Source organism: Carassius auratus, chromosome 30, assembly GCF_003368295.1.
Source record: "Carassius auratus strain Wakin chromosome 30, ASM336829v1, whole genome shotgun sequence".
Lineage (NCBI taxonomy): Eukaryota > Metazoa > Chordata > Actinopteri > Cypriniformes > Cyprinidae > Carassius > Carassius auratus.
This window is the reverse complement of record NC_039272.1, coordinates 16729738-16747662: the sequence shown is the minus strand read 5'-3', so window position 1 is coordinate 16747662 and position 17925 is coordinate 16729738. Positions and strand designations below refer to the sequence as shown.

Sequence of the window (17925 nt, the reverse complement as noted above, 5' to 3'; positions counted from 1 at the left end):
CAATGTGAGGTATCCATAGAAAGATTCTATAAAGAGCTTTACGTATCATTCTCATGATGCAGTATCAATTCATTTCTACATGAATAATATGCAGTCTTTTTCAGTTAAATGTGTTCATGGAGGAAATAATAATCATGTCTGTCAGCTTGAAGATTTGACTGAAAATTATTAACACCTGACTTAGAAATTTCTTTCCTCTATTCACTCCAGAAGGGAAAATGCACTGACAGACTGACAGGTTGATTTTATTCCCCCCCAACCCCCCTTTATTTCTGAGCATGGCATATGAGATCAAATGAAAATATGAGATCAAGTGATTTCATGCAATTATTCTGAGAATTGAGAATCTTTACTTATCAGTCTGTCATAACAGTCACCTTTTGTCTGAAAAAAAGATTCTGTTCATTGAATGGATTTGTTCACTTTAAGTTCAATTATTCAAGCTAATGCAAGTGATACTGAAAAGTCATGTTTCTTTTAAAATCATGTTTCCATCAATTTTTTTTACACACACACACCAAAGGTCAACCCAAAATATTGAATGACTTTTAATGAGAAAATACATTTCACCTTAATTTAAAAACATTAAAATTAACACTAATGTTCCTTCTAAAGAAACATAAAGATAAAGAAAACAAACGAGCACCTCCACATCTTCTGATAGCATATTTGTTTTTATTGGGAGTTTTGTACTAAAACAGATTTTGGACAAAATATAGGTTTATGAGTAAATGTTAAGAACAGTAGTATACAAAAAAAAAGGGGGGGGGGGGGATGCATATTGCCTCTGGTAGCAAATTTCAACATACCATTAACAATTAATAAATTAAATGTTTGTTCTGTTTTGCTGTATTTACAGGAAAGTCTAGTATAATCCAGTACAAAATATAAATATACCCTGAATCATAGTGACATAGTGATAAAACGCACTCATCCTGTTAAGTCACATACAAACTTTAAACAAAATGTACTTATATATGTTAATGTATGCACATTTTGTACGCTTCCCAACCAGCGAACTCTTCTGTCTAATCTGTGAAGGATTGAAAATCTACACCAAGTAATCGGCTTTGTGCAACAGGTACAGAGGTAGAGACTGTCACGTGTTTATACAAACCGATCTTGATAAAAGTCTTTCACTGCAATATTTGTGCTGCTCGTTCGCGCTGGTGATATTTAGAAGCAGTAAGACTCCATACAACAAGACAGTTCAAAAAGTGTCACATCCCACCCCAAAAACCATTTTCTCAGTCTCAAAAAGGCATAAGCCTTCTTACATGCATTAGGAATATTTGCACTGCTGTGAAGATGGGGTGGCTCTTATAAGAGCCTTTGGTTTATGGAGTAAAGTCTGGCAGTTTACTTCTTCTTAGCAGCCGTCTTCTTCGCTTTGGCAGCCTTGGGCTTTGCGGCTTTAGCCTTCACTGTTTTAGGCTTCACTGCTTTGACCTTCTTAGGACTCTTTGCAACTTTCTTCACTGCCGGTTTCTTCACTTTCTTGGGGCTTTTGGTGGCTTTCTTGGGCGCAGCCGCTTTCTTTACTTTCTTAGGAGACTTCTTCGGGGCAGGTTTCTTTACTGCTGCCTTCTTGGGCTTCGCCGCCTTGGCCGCCGCCTTCTTCACGGCTGGTTTCTTCGGTTTCGCCACAACTTTCTTGACGGGCTTCTTGGCGGCTGGTTTCTTGCTCACCTTGAAAGATCCGGACAGATCAGATGTATGTTCTAGTGTGTGATATTAATGTATGTAGGCTATACTGCCATCTTGTGGATAACGGTCCATTTAGGGGGACAAAACTGTAAATTAATCCAGAAATGCTAATTAGACTTCACTGGTCGGATAGCAGATGTTTCCTGAGAAGCACGATTTTCCACTTGACTTATTTGTTTAATAATAAATATAAGAATGGTTTCTAAAAGGCCTGATGATTTAAAACAAAATATATAAAAAGTAAATAAAAAAAACATATCCCATTATATACATGACAGCAGTCACAGTCTCCCTCTCTCCTGTATTTAGGCTCCTCCCCGTAGTCCTACTTCCAAGATCATTAGTCTCACCCTCTGCACTGTATCCTCACGCACTTCTCTGGTTGAAGGAAGGAGCGAAGGTTATTTCAGAAATGTTCAATTACAGGCAACTCTTTCATTAATGGATGAACTCCTGAAGTCTTTGGATATTAAACTCTCTGCAAATGCACCCCGAAGAACGGATGCTTGATCAAAAGCCTTTATTTTTCAGGTTGCAGCCAGGGTAATAAGGACATCCCGGAAGATGTTAAACCAGACTGAAGGTTATGTCTCAGAGCTAATAACTCGCTCCACGACTGCTTGTCTGCTTTTCATTTTCGTGCTCTCCACCTTTCTAGGGAATGCTCTGGTGTGCACCGCAGTGGTACGGTTCCGTCATCTGCGCTCCAAAGTGGCGTACGTGTTTGTAGTGTCTTTGGCCGTCTCTGATCTCTTAGTTGCCTCTCTTGTAATGCCATGGAAGGCAACTGCAGAGATTGTGGGTTTCTGGCCATTCGGCAGTTTCTGTGAAGTATGGATAGCCTTTGACATCATGTGCTCTACCGCCTCTATTCTTAACCTGTGCATCATAAGTGTGGATCGTTACTGGGCTATTGCTATCCCACTGAGCTACGAGCAGAAAATGACAAGAAGAGTGGCATATGTCATGATTGGAGTGGCATGGGCACTCTCAGTTCTGATCTCATTCATTCCTGTGCAGCTGAGTTGGCATAAGAGTCTCCGCCATAAAGAAGACCTGGGAGAAATGGCTGAGAAATGCGATGCCAGTTTAAACCGCACTTATGCCATCACTTCATCTCTAATCAGCTTCTACATCCCTGTCTCCATAATGATTGTCACTTACACTCGCATCTTCCTCATAGCGCAAAAGCAGATCCGAAGTATATCAATGCAAGAGTGTACCATTAAGCATGTTCAGTCCTGCCAGAGCTGCAGTAAAGCACCTGAAGAGAAGTTAAAAAGCTCATTTAAGAGGGAAACCAAAGTCCTGAAAACCCTGTCAATGATCATGGGTGTGTTCGTCTGCTGTTGGCTCCCTTTCTTCATTCTTAACTGCATGGTGCCGTTTTGTGACCCTGGCCTCCACAACGCCGGGCAGATCCCATGTGTCAATAAGACAACTTTCGATGTGTTTGTGTGGTGTGGGTGGGCGAACTCTACCTTGAATCCTGTTGTTTATGCATTTAATGCAGAATTCCGCAAAGCGTTTTCCAGCCTCTTGGGATGCGGGAAGCTGTGCTCTCGGAATACGGTTCAAACGGTTGACTTCAGTAATGAGCTGGTGTCTTACCATCGTGACTCCACAAACCTTCGAGATGCTCACCTCTTTGGTCACCCCTGTCTGCATCCGCACGCTGTCAGAGAGGAAAGTGATAAAGACGTGCGCTTTGATACAGTGTCACAGATGGCTGAAGTCCCTTATGAGGCTGAATGCAACTTTGTATATGGGGAAAGGCCTCCTATGATAAGTCATGGAGAAACAGAACTATCATTGGATAAAATCCTACCATTTACAAAAGATGAGTTAGTGTCTCTTGTGACTCATAATGAAAGCGAATCTCCAAGTATCTCTGGAATATTGTAATCTGTAAATATGCGGTGTGGTTTTAAAATAATTTTACTTTTGTGTATTAAACTGAGTAAGAATATGAGTAATTGAAAAGGCTAAGACAAATTTTTGAGTGCTGTATCTATACTCTGCTCATGATACTCAATGTGAGGTATCCATAGAAAGATTCTATAAAGAGCTTTACGTATAATTCTCATGATGCAGTATCAATTCATTTCTACATGAATAATATGCAGTCTTTTTCAGTTAAATGTGTTCATGGAGGAAATAATAATCATGTCTGTCAGCTTGAAGATTTGACTGAAAATTATTAACACCTGACTTAGAAATTTCTTTCCTCTATTCACTCCAGAAGGGAAAATGCACTGACAGACTGACAGGTTGATTTTATTCCCCCCCAACCCCCCTTTATTTCTGAGCATGGCATATGAGATCAAATGAAAATATGAGATCAAGTGATTTCATGCAATTATTCTGAGAATTGAGAATCTTTACTTATCAGTCTGTCATAACAGTCACCTTTTGTCTGAAAAAAAGATTCTGTTCATTGAATGGATTTGTTCACTTTAAGTTCAATTATTCAAGCTAATGCAAGTGATACTGAAAAGTCATGTTTCTTTTAAAATCATGTTTCCATCAATTTTTTTTACACACACACACCAAAGGTCAACCCAAAATATTGAATGACTTTTAATGAGAAAATACATTTCACCTTAATTTAAAAACATTAAAATTAACACTAATGTTCCTTCTAAAGAACATAAAGATAAAGAAAACAAACGAGCACCTCCACATCTTCTGATAGCATATTTGTTTTTATTGGGAGTTTTGTACTAAAACAGATTTTGGACAAAATATAGGTTTATGAGTAAATGTTAAGAACAGTAGTATACAAAAAAAAAGGGGGGGGGGGGGATGCATATTGCCTCTGGTAGCAAATTTCAACATACCATTAACAATTAATAAATTAAATGTTTGTTCTGTTTTGCTGTATTTACAGGAAAGTCTAGTATAATCCAGTACAAAATATAAATATACCCTGAATCATAGTGACATAGTGATAAAACGCACTCATCCTGTTAAGTCACATACAAACTTTAAACAAAATGTACTTATATATGTTAATGTATGCACATTTTGTACGCTTCCCAACCAGCGAACTCTTCTGTCTAATCTGTGAAGGATTGAAAATCTACACCAAGTAATCGGCTTTGTGCAACAGGTACAGAGGTAGAGACTGTCACGTGTTTATACAAACCGATCTTGATAAAAGTCTTTCACTGCAATATTTGTGCTGCTCGTTCGCGCTGGTGATATTTAGAAGCAGTAAGACTCCATACAACAAGACAGTTCAAAAAGTGTCACATCCCACCCCAAAAACCATTTTCTCAGTCTCAAAAAGGCATAAGCCTTCTTACATGCATTAGGAATATTTGCACTGCTGTGAAGATGGGGTGGCTCTTATAAGAGCCTTTGGTTTATGGAGTAAAGTCTGGCAGTTTACTTCTTCTTAGCAGCCGTCTTCTTCGCTTTGGCAGCCTTGGGCTTTGCGGCTTTAGCCTTCACTGTTTTAGGCTTCACTGCTTTGACCTTCTTAGGACTCTTTGCAACTTTCTTCACTGCCGGTTTCTTCACTTTCTTGGGGCTTTTGGTGGCTTTCTTGGGCGCAGCCGCTTTCTTTACTTTCTTAGGAGACTTCTTCGGGGCAGGTTTCTTTACTGCTGCCTTCTTGGGCTTCGCCGCCTTGGCCGCCGCCTTCTTCACGGCTGGTTTCTTCGGTTTCGCCACAACTTTCTTGACGGGCTTCTTGGCGGCTGGTTTCTTGCTCACCTTGAAAGATCCGGACGCTCCGGTGCCTTTAGTTTGAACAAGCGCCCCCTTTTTCACCAGAGATTTCAAAGCAATCTTGACGCGAGAGTTGTTTTTCTCAACGTCATATCCACCACCTGCCAAAGCCTTCTTCAGAGCCGCCAGGGAAACTCCTTTGCGCTCGTTGGAAGCGGTGACCGTCTTCAAGATCAGGTCGGACACGCTTGGTCCAGGCTTCTTCGCCTTTGTCGCCTTCTTCTTCGGGGCTTTAGCCGGAGCAGCCGCGGGAGCAGGAGCAGTTTCTGCCATAGTTTCAGTAAACTTGGAAACGACGTCGCGTAGTACAGAGCTGTCAAACAAACAATGTTTACATCCAGCTGAGGGCGGGATTTAAACGGGAGATGAGAACCATATAGACTCAACCACCTCACCCGACGCTCTAGACAGGACAGAGTCGTCCGTAGATGTGTTTTCTGATCTTGAAAAACACAAGGTTTTTTGCGATAGAGAACGACGGATTTTAGACTTTAAACAACGTAGTGATAGTTGAGTCTTTCCTTTTTGTGGGCAGCTTGTGTTTTGTGCAAAACATCGCTTGGTTTATTATAAAATAATAAAAACGCGTACAAATTTGGTGCGAGTCGCAGCGGGAAATATCGCACTTCCTCTGTTCTTTTGTAGATTATATATTAAAATTCGAAAAGCACAATTAAAATGATGGACATTTTGCATAGAGAAGACCCTAATCTATACATCTGCGGTGGTTTTAGAAGAAGAAAGCTCACGGAATAAAAAACTGACACGTTTTTCTTTAGTGAAGGTAACACAGATCCGCGCTGTCGCCATTTCAGCCTCCCCTAATCTCATGGCGATTCTTTCGACAATGATCTATTAATAATCAAATCTGTACATCCAGTACGTGATTCTAGTAACTTATATATTTGCAACGTTGCCAACATTTAACACATAAAGACGTTGCCTGTTAGTAATAAAACGGGTGCTTGTGTTGTCTAAAGGGAAAGTGTTCTCCTCCGTCGAGGAGTGCCATAACAGGGGGAAGCTATTTTAGTGTTTAATGTTGTATCGATCAATTTATGGCCATTTTTGCAACATTATAATATGTACAAACACCTAACTATTCTTATAATTAGATTAAGTGGTTGTAGAAGGCCACTTAGACACTTTTATCCGAACAGGCTTAATAACGTCGAGGATTTTATCCACATTCCTTCATTGTCCCGCGGAGAACAACTGCTGCACGCAATTTGTGCACTGTGATCGACATTACATAATAAAACTATTGTTCTTATCTGTCACACGTATTAAATATTTCATAAATTCGTGTTACAGAATCTTCACTCTTAGGTGAAGGCCTACTTCTTTAACATCTGATCACTATAGCATACCTGGAGGCTTGTGGAATAGTGACTAAATGTATTAGTACGAAATATTAAACATGGCCCAGGGCACAAAAATCCACTTTCTGTGATAAATACGACTTAATCGTTAACTTGCCGTAAAAAACAAATTAAAAAACGGATGGTGATCGGTCAGTAGCCGTTACTTCGACTCGTTGCCAAGCGATTATTTTTGTCTGCTTTCTGTTACGTCTGCCTGCGAAAGAATGGAATACTACTTAATGAGTTCGCTTAATAAAATTATATTTTAATGAAAATGTGTCTTTTTCTGTAAGGCCTAGAAGTAGCCTAGCATTCGTGAATACGGTCAATCCGCTGTGTGTTGTGCCTAACAACGCCATTTAAAGCATGGTCACAATTTAGCAAGACTACACCTTTTGTATTGAAATCCACAAATTACAGGCCGAGACTTTCGATTATCCAAGATAAATGAATCTTGTTGTGCTTAATCGATTGTGTTGTTTGGAATTTCATTAAACCATTTTACTAAGCAAATATGTTAAGCGCAATTCCTCCGCTTGAAGATAAAGTCCCGGACATTAAAAAACATTTACGCAACAAAATAACCATCCTCTATCGTCCGTCCTCTGTGTAGTGATATTGGATGATGTTGTTGAGTGTAACATGATAGGCAATATAAACCGATAAGCAGAGAAAGGAACGGCACGCTTTATGATATCAGACACCATTTTAGACCGCAGAAACTCTTTATGATGCAATCGTTTTATTAAGGCAATAACAAAAACAAGTCACTCGAGATTGTTCCACGTGACAAACTTTTTAGCTATAAATAACAATACGGCACAACTTCTAGTGCCATATTGCTTATTTATGATTAAGAACAAATTCATTCTTATTATTAAAATCAATTTCTTATTACTCAACACTAATTATAATTGGTAGTTTTTATAATTAGTAATTATATAGTATTTTAAGTAAATTTATAAGTAAATATAGAAATAGCAAAAGGTTTACTGATATATTTCACAAATTAATTCATGATCAAATCATAAAGTCTGATACTAGAACAAGTACTAATTCATGTATTAATGACATAATTATTACATGACCATAAACAGCTCGATTTTGTTTTGCTCTATTTTAAAACCTGAGTAGTGATCTAATTAAACAAGACATAGTGTGTTGTGGGAACAAACTGTATAAAATAAAGAATGCATTAATATGGATTCATTTGCTCTTTCAATTGAACCTTTGGGCGGCTCTTAAAAGAGCCTTTTTTGTTTAGAAAATCCGGTCCAAGTGAAATTTAACCGCCAAAACCATACAGCGTTCGGCCTTGGCGCTTCAGAGCGTACACTACGTCCATAGCAGTCACTGTCTTGCGCTTGGCGTGCTCGGTGTAGGTCACAGCGTCGCGAATGACATTTTCAAGAAACACTTTTAATACACCTCGCGTCTCTTCATAGATCAGCCCAGAAATACGTTTCACACCACCACGACGCGCTAAACGGCGAATAGCTGGCTTTGTGATTCCTTGAATGTTATCTCTCAAAACTTTGCGGTGACGTTTTGCACCACCTTTCCCAAGCCCCTTACCGCCTTTTCCTCTGCCAGACATGGTCGCTTACAGAAAACTCAGAGAACGCGAATAGAACCGAAATGGGAGGGACTGTGGTGGAAGTCTGACATGAATATCCTTCAAGCGGACCTAGTTGAAACCATACTTGCCGCAGCACCCCCCCCCCCCGGCGGCGGGGCTGATGTATGCCCCCCCCCCGGGGCGGGCTGATGTAACAATACAGAACGATTCTGAAATATTTCCTTTGAGCGTCATTTTTTAAATATTTAATTATAGATAATGGAATCGAACAAAGATAGAACAAATATAAACCTATCAATTGCGATATTCCTTATGTTGTGGCATTCGTGTGGTATTTAAGTAATTAGGATTGACCTGATTGACATGAGGTCTTATTATGGTTGTTTGTGACTTTACAGTTTTCTAAAAACTTCAATGACATTACTTTTGGGACCTAATTCAGTGCGGATTTGCACTACATTTGTTTTAGTGCGTAAATTCAAACAATCAAAGAATAACTGACTTAGAGCAAAGATATGTAAATTTCATACACCTCAGCAGGCTGTTTTGATTTGGTGCGAGACAGCCTCGATTTCTATTGGTTATTCGCTGATGACGACGAATGGTGATTTGAATGTCCTTCCCAGTAGTGTTGCCAAGTCCGCGGTTTCCAGAGGGTTGTTCTTCATGTCAGTGGGTTTTGGCGACCCCAATAACCTGATATTTAGCCCCTAAATGTGATTTTTACCAAGGGAACCCCACCAAAACGTGTATTTTACCCCACCGGAATACGTTTTTTTTTTTTTTTTTTTTTTTACCGGGGAATCCCCCTCGAAACGTGATTGGGCTAGTTTTGAGTAGTAATTGGGCGGGTTTTGGCAACCCTGTTTCCCAGCCAGTTTGAACTGGTTTAACGAACAAAGAGGAAATACTTTCTTCTCTGGTCTGACTTCGTTCACAGAGGCAAACAGCTTGTTTAATGAAATTATTTTAATCATTTATTATAGAAGTCTTCTCAAATAATAAATAAGCACAAACCACCGACAGTCAAGCAGTGATTTTTACACTCGATAATTTGTCTTATGCTTTACAACAACAACAGCAGCGCAATCAAATCAAACATAAAACATATAATAAAGAGAAAATTTGCATCGCTCTGTATAACGTAATTAGGAGCAGGAAAGACGAACTGTTGTTACATCGGGGGACTTTGATTCCATTGAAGAGTGCAGATCAGTCAGAATAGACATAATATTTAGCTTTCAGCCATTTCAGCTTTAGCACATCAGCTTCCATCATACCCCAGTGGCTGAAAATGAGAGCAAAACAACAATATATATTTATATATATTTTTAAATCACTCTTTGTATACTTTATTGACCACTACTTTATGAAAATAATGAGGTTTGTACTAAACCAAGATAATTAGCATTACTATGTCGCAATATTATGCACACCAAACTCAAAGAACAAAGATAGCATGAAGTCCTTTGTCTTTTACCTGATAAACTCCCTCTTCATAGCCTGGTTCAGGACGCTGCCATGTCTGATTGGATAAGATTTTCAAAACAACCAATCCAAATGCAACAATGATGACTCCCAATGCATTTGCAGTTATTGCCTCTGGTGGTAATGCAGAGTAAGGCAGCGTCCCATTGGTGATTCCTTTTCTGAGGAAAGAACCAATGAAACAACACATTTGCTGTGACATTACACTAAATCTTTTTTCGAGTTCTACATTTATGAATATGTGTTTTTAACCCTCTTCTTTCTACCTCATACCTCAAAACATATTGATTAGAGCATAATGATCAGATAGTCACCACAGCACTGAAAGCTCCATGAAAATTAATAGCTATATATAATAAAGTTAAATATGTTATTCATGTCTTCACTGCAATAGCACATGCATACCACTCAGTTTATGTAGTGTGATCACTTACAGTGCAAAAAAGAGTTTTTCGTTGATCCCTGAGATGCAGGACACAATGCCTAGTACCAAGATGATTCCTCCCATCCAAACATGAGCCGGCTTTACAAGAGCACGAGCCGTCATTGGAGTACAAGGTAAGAGAAACGCGGTAAAACCCATGACCCACTAGAAAAGAATCAGAAAAAAAATTAAAAAATAATTTAATTCTTGCATCACTGCTGTCATCTATCTACCATATGAAATATGTGAAACTACATTCTCGGTAACCGAAATGTTTGAAGGAACAGTTTCTTGCAAATATTTGGGATACAAACAATGTAGTTTAACATATTCATATGTTGATGGTTCATTGTTCATCCACTATTAAAATGTCTTACTTACAGAAACAACTGTACTACTAAAACTGTACTTGAACAACTTTCAACCCTGATACGCACCTGTGCAGCAAAAAGTGCAGTGGTACAAATCCCCACCCAGCTGTGGAGGGAATAGAGATTGGCTGTGTGGTTTGCATTGTGGTATTCGAACACTGCACAAAGCCCGATAACAGACAGAACAAAAGAAAGGAGCAGAAGCCCAGCATGTAACAGCTTCCATGGGAGCTTATTGTGACCCCACGTCAGAGGAATACGGTACACTATAGCAGCTGGTTAACAGAGGAAAAAAGAAACTGATGACAACTGTCATGTAAAATCTGTAAAATCATGTAAAATCTGAATTCGAAATTTCAATGTAACATGCCAAACTTAAATCTAACAATAAAACAACCATACACTTTTTACAACATATTAACTTTGCAATGCCGTGTTATATTACAGCTACAGTAGTATGAAACACAAGCTATGACAATACTGAAATCAAACCTACCATTCCCATAAAGCACCACCATGCCAATGACCATGAAGACTGGGTGCCAGTTAAACTGCTTGATTGAGCCGTCCCATGCAAATCCACCTCTATAGCTGTAATTCCAGTAAGCTACTAATGCCACACAGGTGATCCCCAACATCAGGCACAGCAGATAGGTCAGGTAAAATGTAACGATTCCTCTCATTCTGTGAGTGCTACAGAAACGTTGCGCATGAAAAAATTTAAGCTTTTTAGTGTGAGAAATGAACCTTACCTGACAAAAAGACATTAATAGCCATTTTCTAATATTTGACTTACCTTATAGAATGTCTCAAATTCAAATAGTCTAGAGATTTTCAAGTATAATTTTAAACAGAACAACCGTTTTTAGAAGAGCAGCACATCTGAATGTTCAGTAGGTACCTTTAACTGATATCTAAAAAAAAAAAGTCAAACAGCCTCGTGACAGCGATTTTTGTTGATCTCAGTTCCTCTTTCCACGATTCCCCATTATGATTTTCGATTTCACCTGCCAGCAGACCAGATGGCACCCAAACAATAGCAGAAATGAGGAACAGCAAAAAGGGACCAGCAATGATAACGATTATGTGTGCCATCAACTTTACAAATACCGTACAAATAGAGAACTTTATAAATAGAGAACTGTTCAAATTACTTTCACGACGCAGGGAAACACTGTAACCACAATTATCTTCTAAAAATAAGATGGTTTAATGCATATGCGTAGGGAGTGTTTGTGTATTTTTAAAGTTGTGGGGTTTTACACTATTATTGTCGTTTGCATCTTTAATTTTTTTTCTTTCTGTGACTCTTTCTGAGGACACTCACAAACAGGCGAAATTCCCTCGCAAACTACTTCAGTATTGCCTGTTAAAATAATAATAATATTGTCCGTTAACACAAGATAATGTGATTTTACTTAATGTCATGCTAGAGACAAAACCAGTGTTTACAAACTTTTAACGACGGACGGAGCTTACGATGTTTTTGAGAAAAGCAACCCTACGCTTGCCGAGTCGACACAATTTCCTGTTTAAACGCAATGCAGCATGGGAACTGTAGTGAACAGAACCTAATTCGCGAATGAAAGCTTGAGTAATTAGTAGAGTTCTGGCTTTAAAGTTTAAACGGAAATTAAACTTTGCTGCGGGGTTAGTTAGTGGTTGTTCTGGAACTAATTTCCCATAACCATTACATAGGCTAGGTAAGACAAATGTCCCAAAATGATGAATTCGGTATTATCACAAAGTTATGGATTTTGCACACTATCACCACAGTGCACACCATAAAAGCACACACACATTAGCATTCCAATGAATCTGCATAATGCAGAAAATGATCGACAAAAGCTTTTGAACCACGGCTAACATCCTGGAGCAAAACCCAGAATTGTTATTTAGTATCGTGTATTTTATTCTACATTGCTGTGGTTTGAAATTCCACTCTCTCTGATCAGTCTCATCCCCAGTTCAGGTGACCTCTGGTGGCGAGCTGGCTGAAATGCAGTTTTTCGCTTTAGATTTAGAACGTTAATATAAAATCAAAATCATTAAAGGAAAAACAAATATACAAATGAATTGCTTTTATTAGTTCCCAAAATAATATGTAACATTCAAGATCATTATATGCATCACATTTTTATACAAAACAGGAAATAAGGCATTTAAACGTAGTAAGACTACACATTTCATAATATTAGGAGTCTTAAATATCTATTTTTATTACTACCCCAATGTAACTAATGTTTGTAAACAGCGGCATAGCATCATAGCAAACTGCACACACGATTGGCCAACATAATAAATATTATGTCAGTGAAACATTTTCCTTTTTGGAATTGTTGGAGAATAATACTGCATAAGGTAAGCCATGAACAAAATCAAAATCAAAAGAATACCTTTGCCCACTGAGAACATTAAGGTGTTGACAATATTTGCATGCTTCCAATCACTCATCTTCATATTTAAAGTAACCATTAATAATTGCCTTTGTAATTATATTTTCTGCAGACATCCTTTGGTCTAAATAGATCAATGCCTCAATTAGACTGTTGAAATCTGCCTTCAGTCCCTCCTTTTCCATCCAGATTTTTAACAGTTCATAAACTCTGTCTTCCGGAAAGAAAGACTCGGCACTTTTGATTGAATTATCACTCAGTCCAATGAACCTGAAAAACCTGCTATGATAGTGGACGTCCATTTCTTCAAAGAAATCAAAGCTTTTCTTCAGTGATTCTTCTCCTGAAAAGGTGAGACAGAGTGAAAAACGCTGCCACCCATATTTAGGAATGCTAATTTATGGAAAAGTTCACCCAAAAATGAAAGCTCTGTCTCACCCTCAAGTTGTTCCAAACCTGTATGAGTTTATTTCTGCTACTGCATAAAAACAGCTATTTTGAAGAATGATGGTAACCAAACAGTTGCCGGTAGCCATCGACTTCTATAGTATTTTTTATAGTACACTATGGAAGTCAATGGCAACTGTTTGGTTGCCAACATTCTTCAAAATATCTCCTTTTATGTTCAACAGAAGAAAGAAACTCACAGAGGTTTAGAACAATGAGGATGAGTAAATTACAGGCTTTTTAATTTGGGGTGAAGTCTCCCTATAAGTTCCACATGAAAGTTCACAACATAAAACCATGTAAGAAAAAAAGGTAAGGCATTACCATTTAAAGGAACAAGTCTTCTTATTGGCTTTCTTTCCTAAAGGAGATGGAAGTATTTAACATCTTATAGGCATAGTGAGACAGTTAAAATAGAGATTATTCCAGGCCATTTTAACTAGAAATTATATTAAACATTCAGAGCAATTTGATCATGTGTTTAACCAAGATGACACTCAAAGAACGACAAACCAACTGAGCACAGATTTATATAAGAGGCTTATAACATGATTCAATCAATTAACCGTAGTCTACCTAACATGCCCCATCTACAACAACCACTATCTATGAACTAGTGTTAATACATAGTATTATGAACCATTCCAGATATATTGTAGAGTAAAAATCTTACTTTATTGTATCCCTCATTCTGTTAAATATTTAAAACAGAACAAATAACAGTTGGGCAAAGGAGATACATTCAGAATGTATAGTTTCTAAATCAAAATCAACATATGGTACTCATTATTCAATAAAGCAATACTTATTTTCCTAAACAGCACACAGATCACTTTTCACTAAAGTGTATCAGGAGATACAAGAGACATAGGTCCGTCCAAAAGAGCTGAACCGAGACAAAATTTATCACCAAAATCTACAGGAGCTTGTCTCCTCGAGTGTGAAAAAAATAAAATATTGCGACACATGAACACAGCATTTCAATTTCATGTTAAGAAAGCCTGAAAGTGAAAATACTTCAAAACTTGGAATGGAAGCAAGCTTAGTTATCTTGCCCCCACACATCAGCCACAAGTATTTAGGCTTAGAAGCAGATAATTTAGCTTTTCAGACGGTTATGATAGCAGAAGTGGTGTTAAGACAAAGAAAGCTACAACTCTCACCAAAGTGTGAGGCTGCAGGGTGGCAGAGCTTGGAGGCTGGTTAGTGTGGCAGAACTGGAGATCACTAGGCACAGTGGACAGAACCAGGCTAATCTGTGAAGAGTTGGCAGTGTTGGGGAGGCTGTCCCCTAGTTCCTTATCTTTCTCAGTCTCCGCTGAAGCAGGAATGTTGGTACCCACCGCATAGTTTTGGTCAAGGAACGGCTGGAACTGAGAGTCATCATCCATCTTAGAGTTTTGGGCATTCTGGCTCTCCTCTTTCACCTCCTCACTGTCACCCTGCAGGACAAGAAAGATGTCGTCCGGTCGGTCACGTGCACAGTGTAGTTACATCCAAATTTTTATGATTTTCTCTTTTAAAGCCAAGAAATACTAGCAACATTTTGTTGACCTACCATACAGATCCTAACCATTTCCCTTGGACTTCTTGATGTTACTGTAATTGAAGAAGACTGTGTGATAATCAATAAAGAAACAACTAAAATAAGAAAAAACATTGAAAGATTTCAAGACATGCCTACCTGCTTTTCTATTTGGTTTTGACTTTGTCCAGTACACGATACCCACAATGAATGCAAGCACTGCAATGAATGCCACCACTACAATGACAGCCACTGCAGGACAAATAAGATGCAATCACTATGTGGAAAACTATGAAAACAATGTCTTTATACACAACTCAAAACATTTTCTACTACCTGATTTAGAGCTGCCCGAAGAGCTTCTCTTTCTACAAACGGTGTTGGATATGTCTGTACAGCTTTTTTCAACCTCCTCATCATCTCTGCATCTGGTTGTAACAAAAGAAATGATCTTGAGTTCACCTAAAAATTAAAAACTGGTCATTAACTACTCACCCTCATGTTGTTCCGAACAGTTTACTCATCTTTGAAACAAAGAAAGATATTTTTAATGAAACCTGAGAAAATGTCTGTTCTTCCATTAAAGTCTTTGACATTTTAAAAACTTCCTAAGACATCATAAAATAAATCTATGTGAATCAGGCCGTTTAATTCAACTTCGTTCTGAAAAGACATGTTTGCTTTCTTTGATGAACAGCTTTAACCTTTATTCACATTAAAACAATGATACATAAACACACATACATAAGTAGAGTAGGCATGGACCCAGTCATTTAAAAATGGAAAATTTCAGAGCTGAAACCACAATACCGTGATACTGTGAAACCGTGATATTTTTGCTTAAGGTTATCATACATTCAAAATCTCATACCAGCCCATGCCAAAAGCAGAGTAAATCAAATATATATATTAAATAAAAAAAAAAATTTAATATCCCTTTAACATTCATGGACAGCTAGTGATCCAGCTTGATTAACAGGACACATGTTTTTACCAAAACCTAAGTGTTAATGAAATGGTACATTTAGAACGTACCTACTGCATTTCTTGCACACCTCACATGCTTGGTCAAGTGAACAAAATGAACCCTGTTTGCACTTGCACTGTGTGTCCTGGGTATTTGTGCATTTCTCTTTCGTTTCCTGATCTGCAAAAGTAATGAAGTTGCAAAAATAGCATGCAAGTTAGAAATTAAATATGGAAGTCAAGCATTGGGTGATCCAATGAAGCTTGAATGTGAAGCTTGCATAGCCTTAGAGATTGTCTGTTATAAAGATTTGTGCAAAACTGTGAGACAATATTGACTGTTCCACATCACAAAATTACCTATACGGCACTTGGTGCATGATAAACACTTCGGCAGTCCATTGTCATGCTCAGTGTATTTGTCAAACTCACACGGCTCACACACTCCTTTTTCTGAAGGAGCAACACAATACTTTTTCACATATGTTCCTGCAAAAGATGCGATGGTAGAATGTGAATGCACGTACAAGAAAACATCGTCTAATCAGAATAAAATTATTTAAAAAAAAAATTATCGCCCACCAGTAGGGCAGTTCAGGCAGCAAATGTTATCATGTTCATGCTCCATGCCCTCGATGCAGGAAACATCACGGCTTGATCTGTTCTTGATGGATCCTTGAGCCCAAGCCAGATCCAAGTGACTTTTTGCAGCATGAACGGCATTTAGTAACAACAAAATCTACACACAGAAGAAACATAAAAAAAAAAGATACATGCAAAACTTTTTGGTTAATAATTATGGTCTGGGACGAAGAGGTGTTGGATTTATACTGACACCTATTGGTATAAAACTTTAATGTACGTCTCAGGCATAAGTTTGTTTGGTTCCTATTGGTCTATAATTTAAGGCTTTGCTTTTGTTTTATGAAGACATTTTCATATACATTTTGTATATAATTTTTTCGGAAATTATCTTCAGTATTAAAAGTAAATTTAAACATGAACTGTTCTATTATTTCTAGATAAATTCGATTTTATTGCCATTTTAATGTCAAAACACTGTATCTATAATTGTCCGAATCTTTTTATATATATATATATATATATATATATATATATATACATACACACACACACACACACACACACACACACACACACACACATTTATATAATTCTGTTAAATAAAATCAATGTCATTCTATTGTTAAAACAGTCTAAAGTGTATGAGTATCTGTATCTGGAGAGAGATCAAGTTTCTCTAAATCTTGATCCAGAGTTACTGGTCTTAACGTAATTTATACTTTAAATCATTTTCTAATTATTATTATATTATTAAAAGTTGTTGTTATTATTATTATTATTATTATTATTATTTTATCGACAAGGATATGCAGTGACAGGTCATTAATCGCCTGCATCGACTAACTTAGTCCAAACACGTCTTAATTTAACGCGTCTTGATGCAAACTTAATATTTCAACTTCCTCTATACTGACATATACTGTATAAAACAAATTAAATGTCATGTTCACTTACCAAGAAAAGTATGTATCTCATAGCAGGCAAACTATTGAGTCACTTTCTCCGGATAAACTGAAAGAAGCTCATGTCCCACTGCCATCCTACTGATAGCGCACCTCTGAGGATTTAGCTGTTTAAAACTTCCGGTCTTATATTATGGAATTGAGCGCTTCTTTAAAACAGAACAAACCGCAAACGTAGTTACGAATCCCACTATGGACGAGGTCAAGCTTATGAGTATTAATTAGTTTCTGGTGACGTTGCTTTTATAAGTTGCGTAGCGGCGAGTCACGTGATGTAATTAATATTCATGAAGCCTTCGCTTCGCTATAGTGGGATTAATAAATTCGCAAAACAACCTGTTGCCACATGAATCGCCTACAGGCTTCACTTTGTGTT

General features: G+C 37.8%; 5 protein-coding genes across 7 annotated transcripts; 1 reads left to right on the top strand and 4 right to left on the bottom strand.

Annotated features, from left to right (window-relative positions):
- Positions 1-657: 657 nt before the first annotated feature.
- On the bottom strand, positions 658-5786 carry LOC113049963 (histone H1.11R-like). The gene is made up of 3 exons (XM_026212696.1): positions 5099-5786; positions 3103-3382; positions 658-1689 (listed from the first exon to the last, which is right to left on the bottom strand). The coding sequence occupies exons 1-3, from the start codon at positions 5713-5715 to the stop codon at positions 1360-1362; spliced, it is 1227 nt and encodes a 408-aa protein (XP_026068481.1). The 5' UTR covers positions 5716-5786; the 3' UTR covers positions 658-1359.
- On the top strand, positions 2029-3612 carry LOC113049431 (D(1) dopamine receptor-like). Its single transcript, XM_026211778.1, has one exon. The coding sequence runs from the start codon at positions 2272-2274 to the stop codon at positions 3610-3612; it is 1341 nt and encodes a 446-aa protein (XP_026067563.1). The 5' UTR covers positions 2029-2271.
- Positions 5787-8040: 2254 nt separating the features above from the next.
- Positions 8041-8468, bottom strand: LOC113049432 (histone H4). Its single transcript, XM_026211779.1, has one exon. It carries the CDS (start codon positions 8401-8403, stop codon positions 8092-8094), a length of 312 nt encoding a protein of 103 aa, XP_026067564.1. The 5' UTR covers positions 8404-8468; the 3' UTR covers positions 8041-8091.
- Positions 8469-9343: 875 nt separating this feature from the next.
- cyb561a3a (cytochrome b561 family, member A3a) lies at positions 9344-12582 on the bottom strand. The gene is made up of 6 exons (XM_026211776.1): positions 11465-12582; positions 11165-11361; positions 10735-10943; positions 10308-10462; positions 9866-10034; positions 9344-9673 (listed from the first exon to the last, which is right to left on the bottom strand). The coding sequence occupies exons 2-6, from the start codon at positions 11349-11351 to the stop codon at positions 9650-9652; spliced, it is 744 nt and encodes a 247-aa protein (XP_026067561.1). The 5' UTR covers positions 11352-11361; positions 11465-12582; the 3' UTR covers positions 9344-9649.
- A 152-nt stretch (positions 12583-12734) lies between these two features.
- hdr (hematopoietic death receptor) lies at positions 12735-17774 on the bottom strand. Of its 3 annotated transcripts, XM_026211774.1 has the most exons (11): positions 17542-17774; positions 16585-16741; positions 16363-16491; positions 16072-16183; positions 15373-15464; positions 15196-15288; positions 15070-15110; positions 14855-14953; positions 14675-14767; positions 13836-13872; positions 12735-13407 (listed from the first exon to the last, which is right to left on the bottom strand). In XM_026211774.1, the coding sequence occupies exons 1-11, from the start codon at positions 17560-17562 to the stop codon at positions 13115-13117; spliced, it is 1167 nt and encodes a 388-aa protein (XP_026067559.1). In that variant the 5' UTR covers positions 17563-17774; the 3' UTR covers positions 12735-13114. The 3 variants fall into 3 exon arrangements, with proteins under 3 accessions (XP_026067559.1, XP_026067558.1, XP_026067560.1); XM_026211773.1 differs by having other exon boundaries at positions 14675-14953; XM_026211775.1 differs by lacking the exon at positions 14675-14767 and having other exon boundaries at positions 17542-17773.
- Between the last annotated feature and the right edge of the window lie 151 nt (positions 17775-17925).

What these genes read in the sequence shown, in the direction of transcription:
- LOC113049431 (XM_026211778.1), top strand. Translation starts at nt 2,272, where the DNA reads ATGTTAAACCAGACTGAAGGTTATGTCTCAGAGCTAATAACTCGCTCC.
- LOC113049963 (XM_026212696.1), bottom strand. Translation starts at nt 5,715, where the DNA reads ATGGCAGAAACTGCTCCTGCTCCCGCGGCTGCTCCGGCTAAAGCCCCG. An exon ending in ACGGCTGCTAAGAAGAAGTA is followed by an intron (nt 3,383 to 5,098) that starts AACTGCCAGACT and finishes CCTCTCTGACAG; the next exon opens with CGTGCGGATGCAGACAGGGG. An exon ending in CCGGCGTTGTGGAGGCCAGG is followed by an intron (nt 1,690 to 3,102) that starts GTCACAAAACGG and finishes GGATCTTTCAAG; the next exon opens with GTGAGCAAGAAACCAGCCGC.
- LOC113049432 (XM_026211779.1), bottom strand. Translation starts at nt 8,403, where the DNA reads ATGTCTGGCAGAGGAAAAGGCGGTAAGGGGCTTGGGAAAGGTGGTGCA.
- cyb561a3a (XM_026211776.1), bottom strand. Translation starts at nt 11,351, where the DNA reads ATGAGAGGAATCGTTACATTTTACCTGACCTATCTGCTGTGCCTGATG. An exon ending in GGTGGTGCTTTATGGGAATG is followed by an intron (nt 10,944 to 11,164) that starts GTAGGTTTGATT and finishes TCTGTTAACCAG; the next exon opens with CTGCTATAGTGTACCGTATT. An exon ending in CTGCACTTTTTGCTGCACAG is followed by an intron (nt 10,463 to 10,734) that starts GTGCGTATCAGG and finishes ATTCTTTTCTAG; the next exon opens with TGGGTCATGGGTTTTACCGC.
- hdr (XM_026211773.1), bottom strand. Translation starts at nt 17,562, where the DNA reads ATGAGATACATACTTTTCTTG. An exon ending in TGAGATACATACTTTTCTTG is followed by an intron (nt 16,742 to 17,541) that starts GTAAGTGAACAT and finishes TTCTGTGTGTAG; the next exon opens with ATTTTGTTGTTACTAAATGC. An exon ending in GTGTGCAAGAAATGCAGTAG is followed by an intron (nt 15,465 to 16,071) that starts GTACGTTCTAAA and finishes TGTTACAACCAG; the next exon opens with ATGCAGAGATGATGAGGAGG.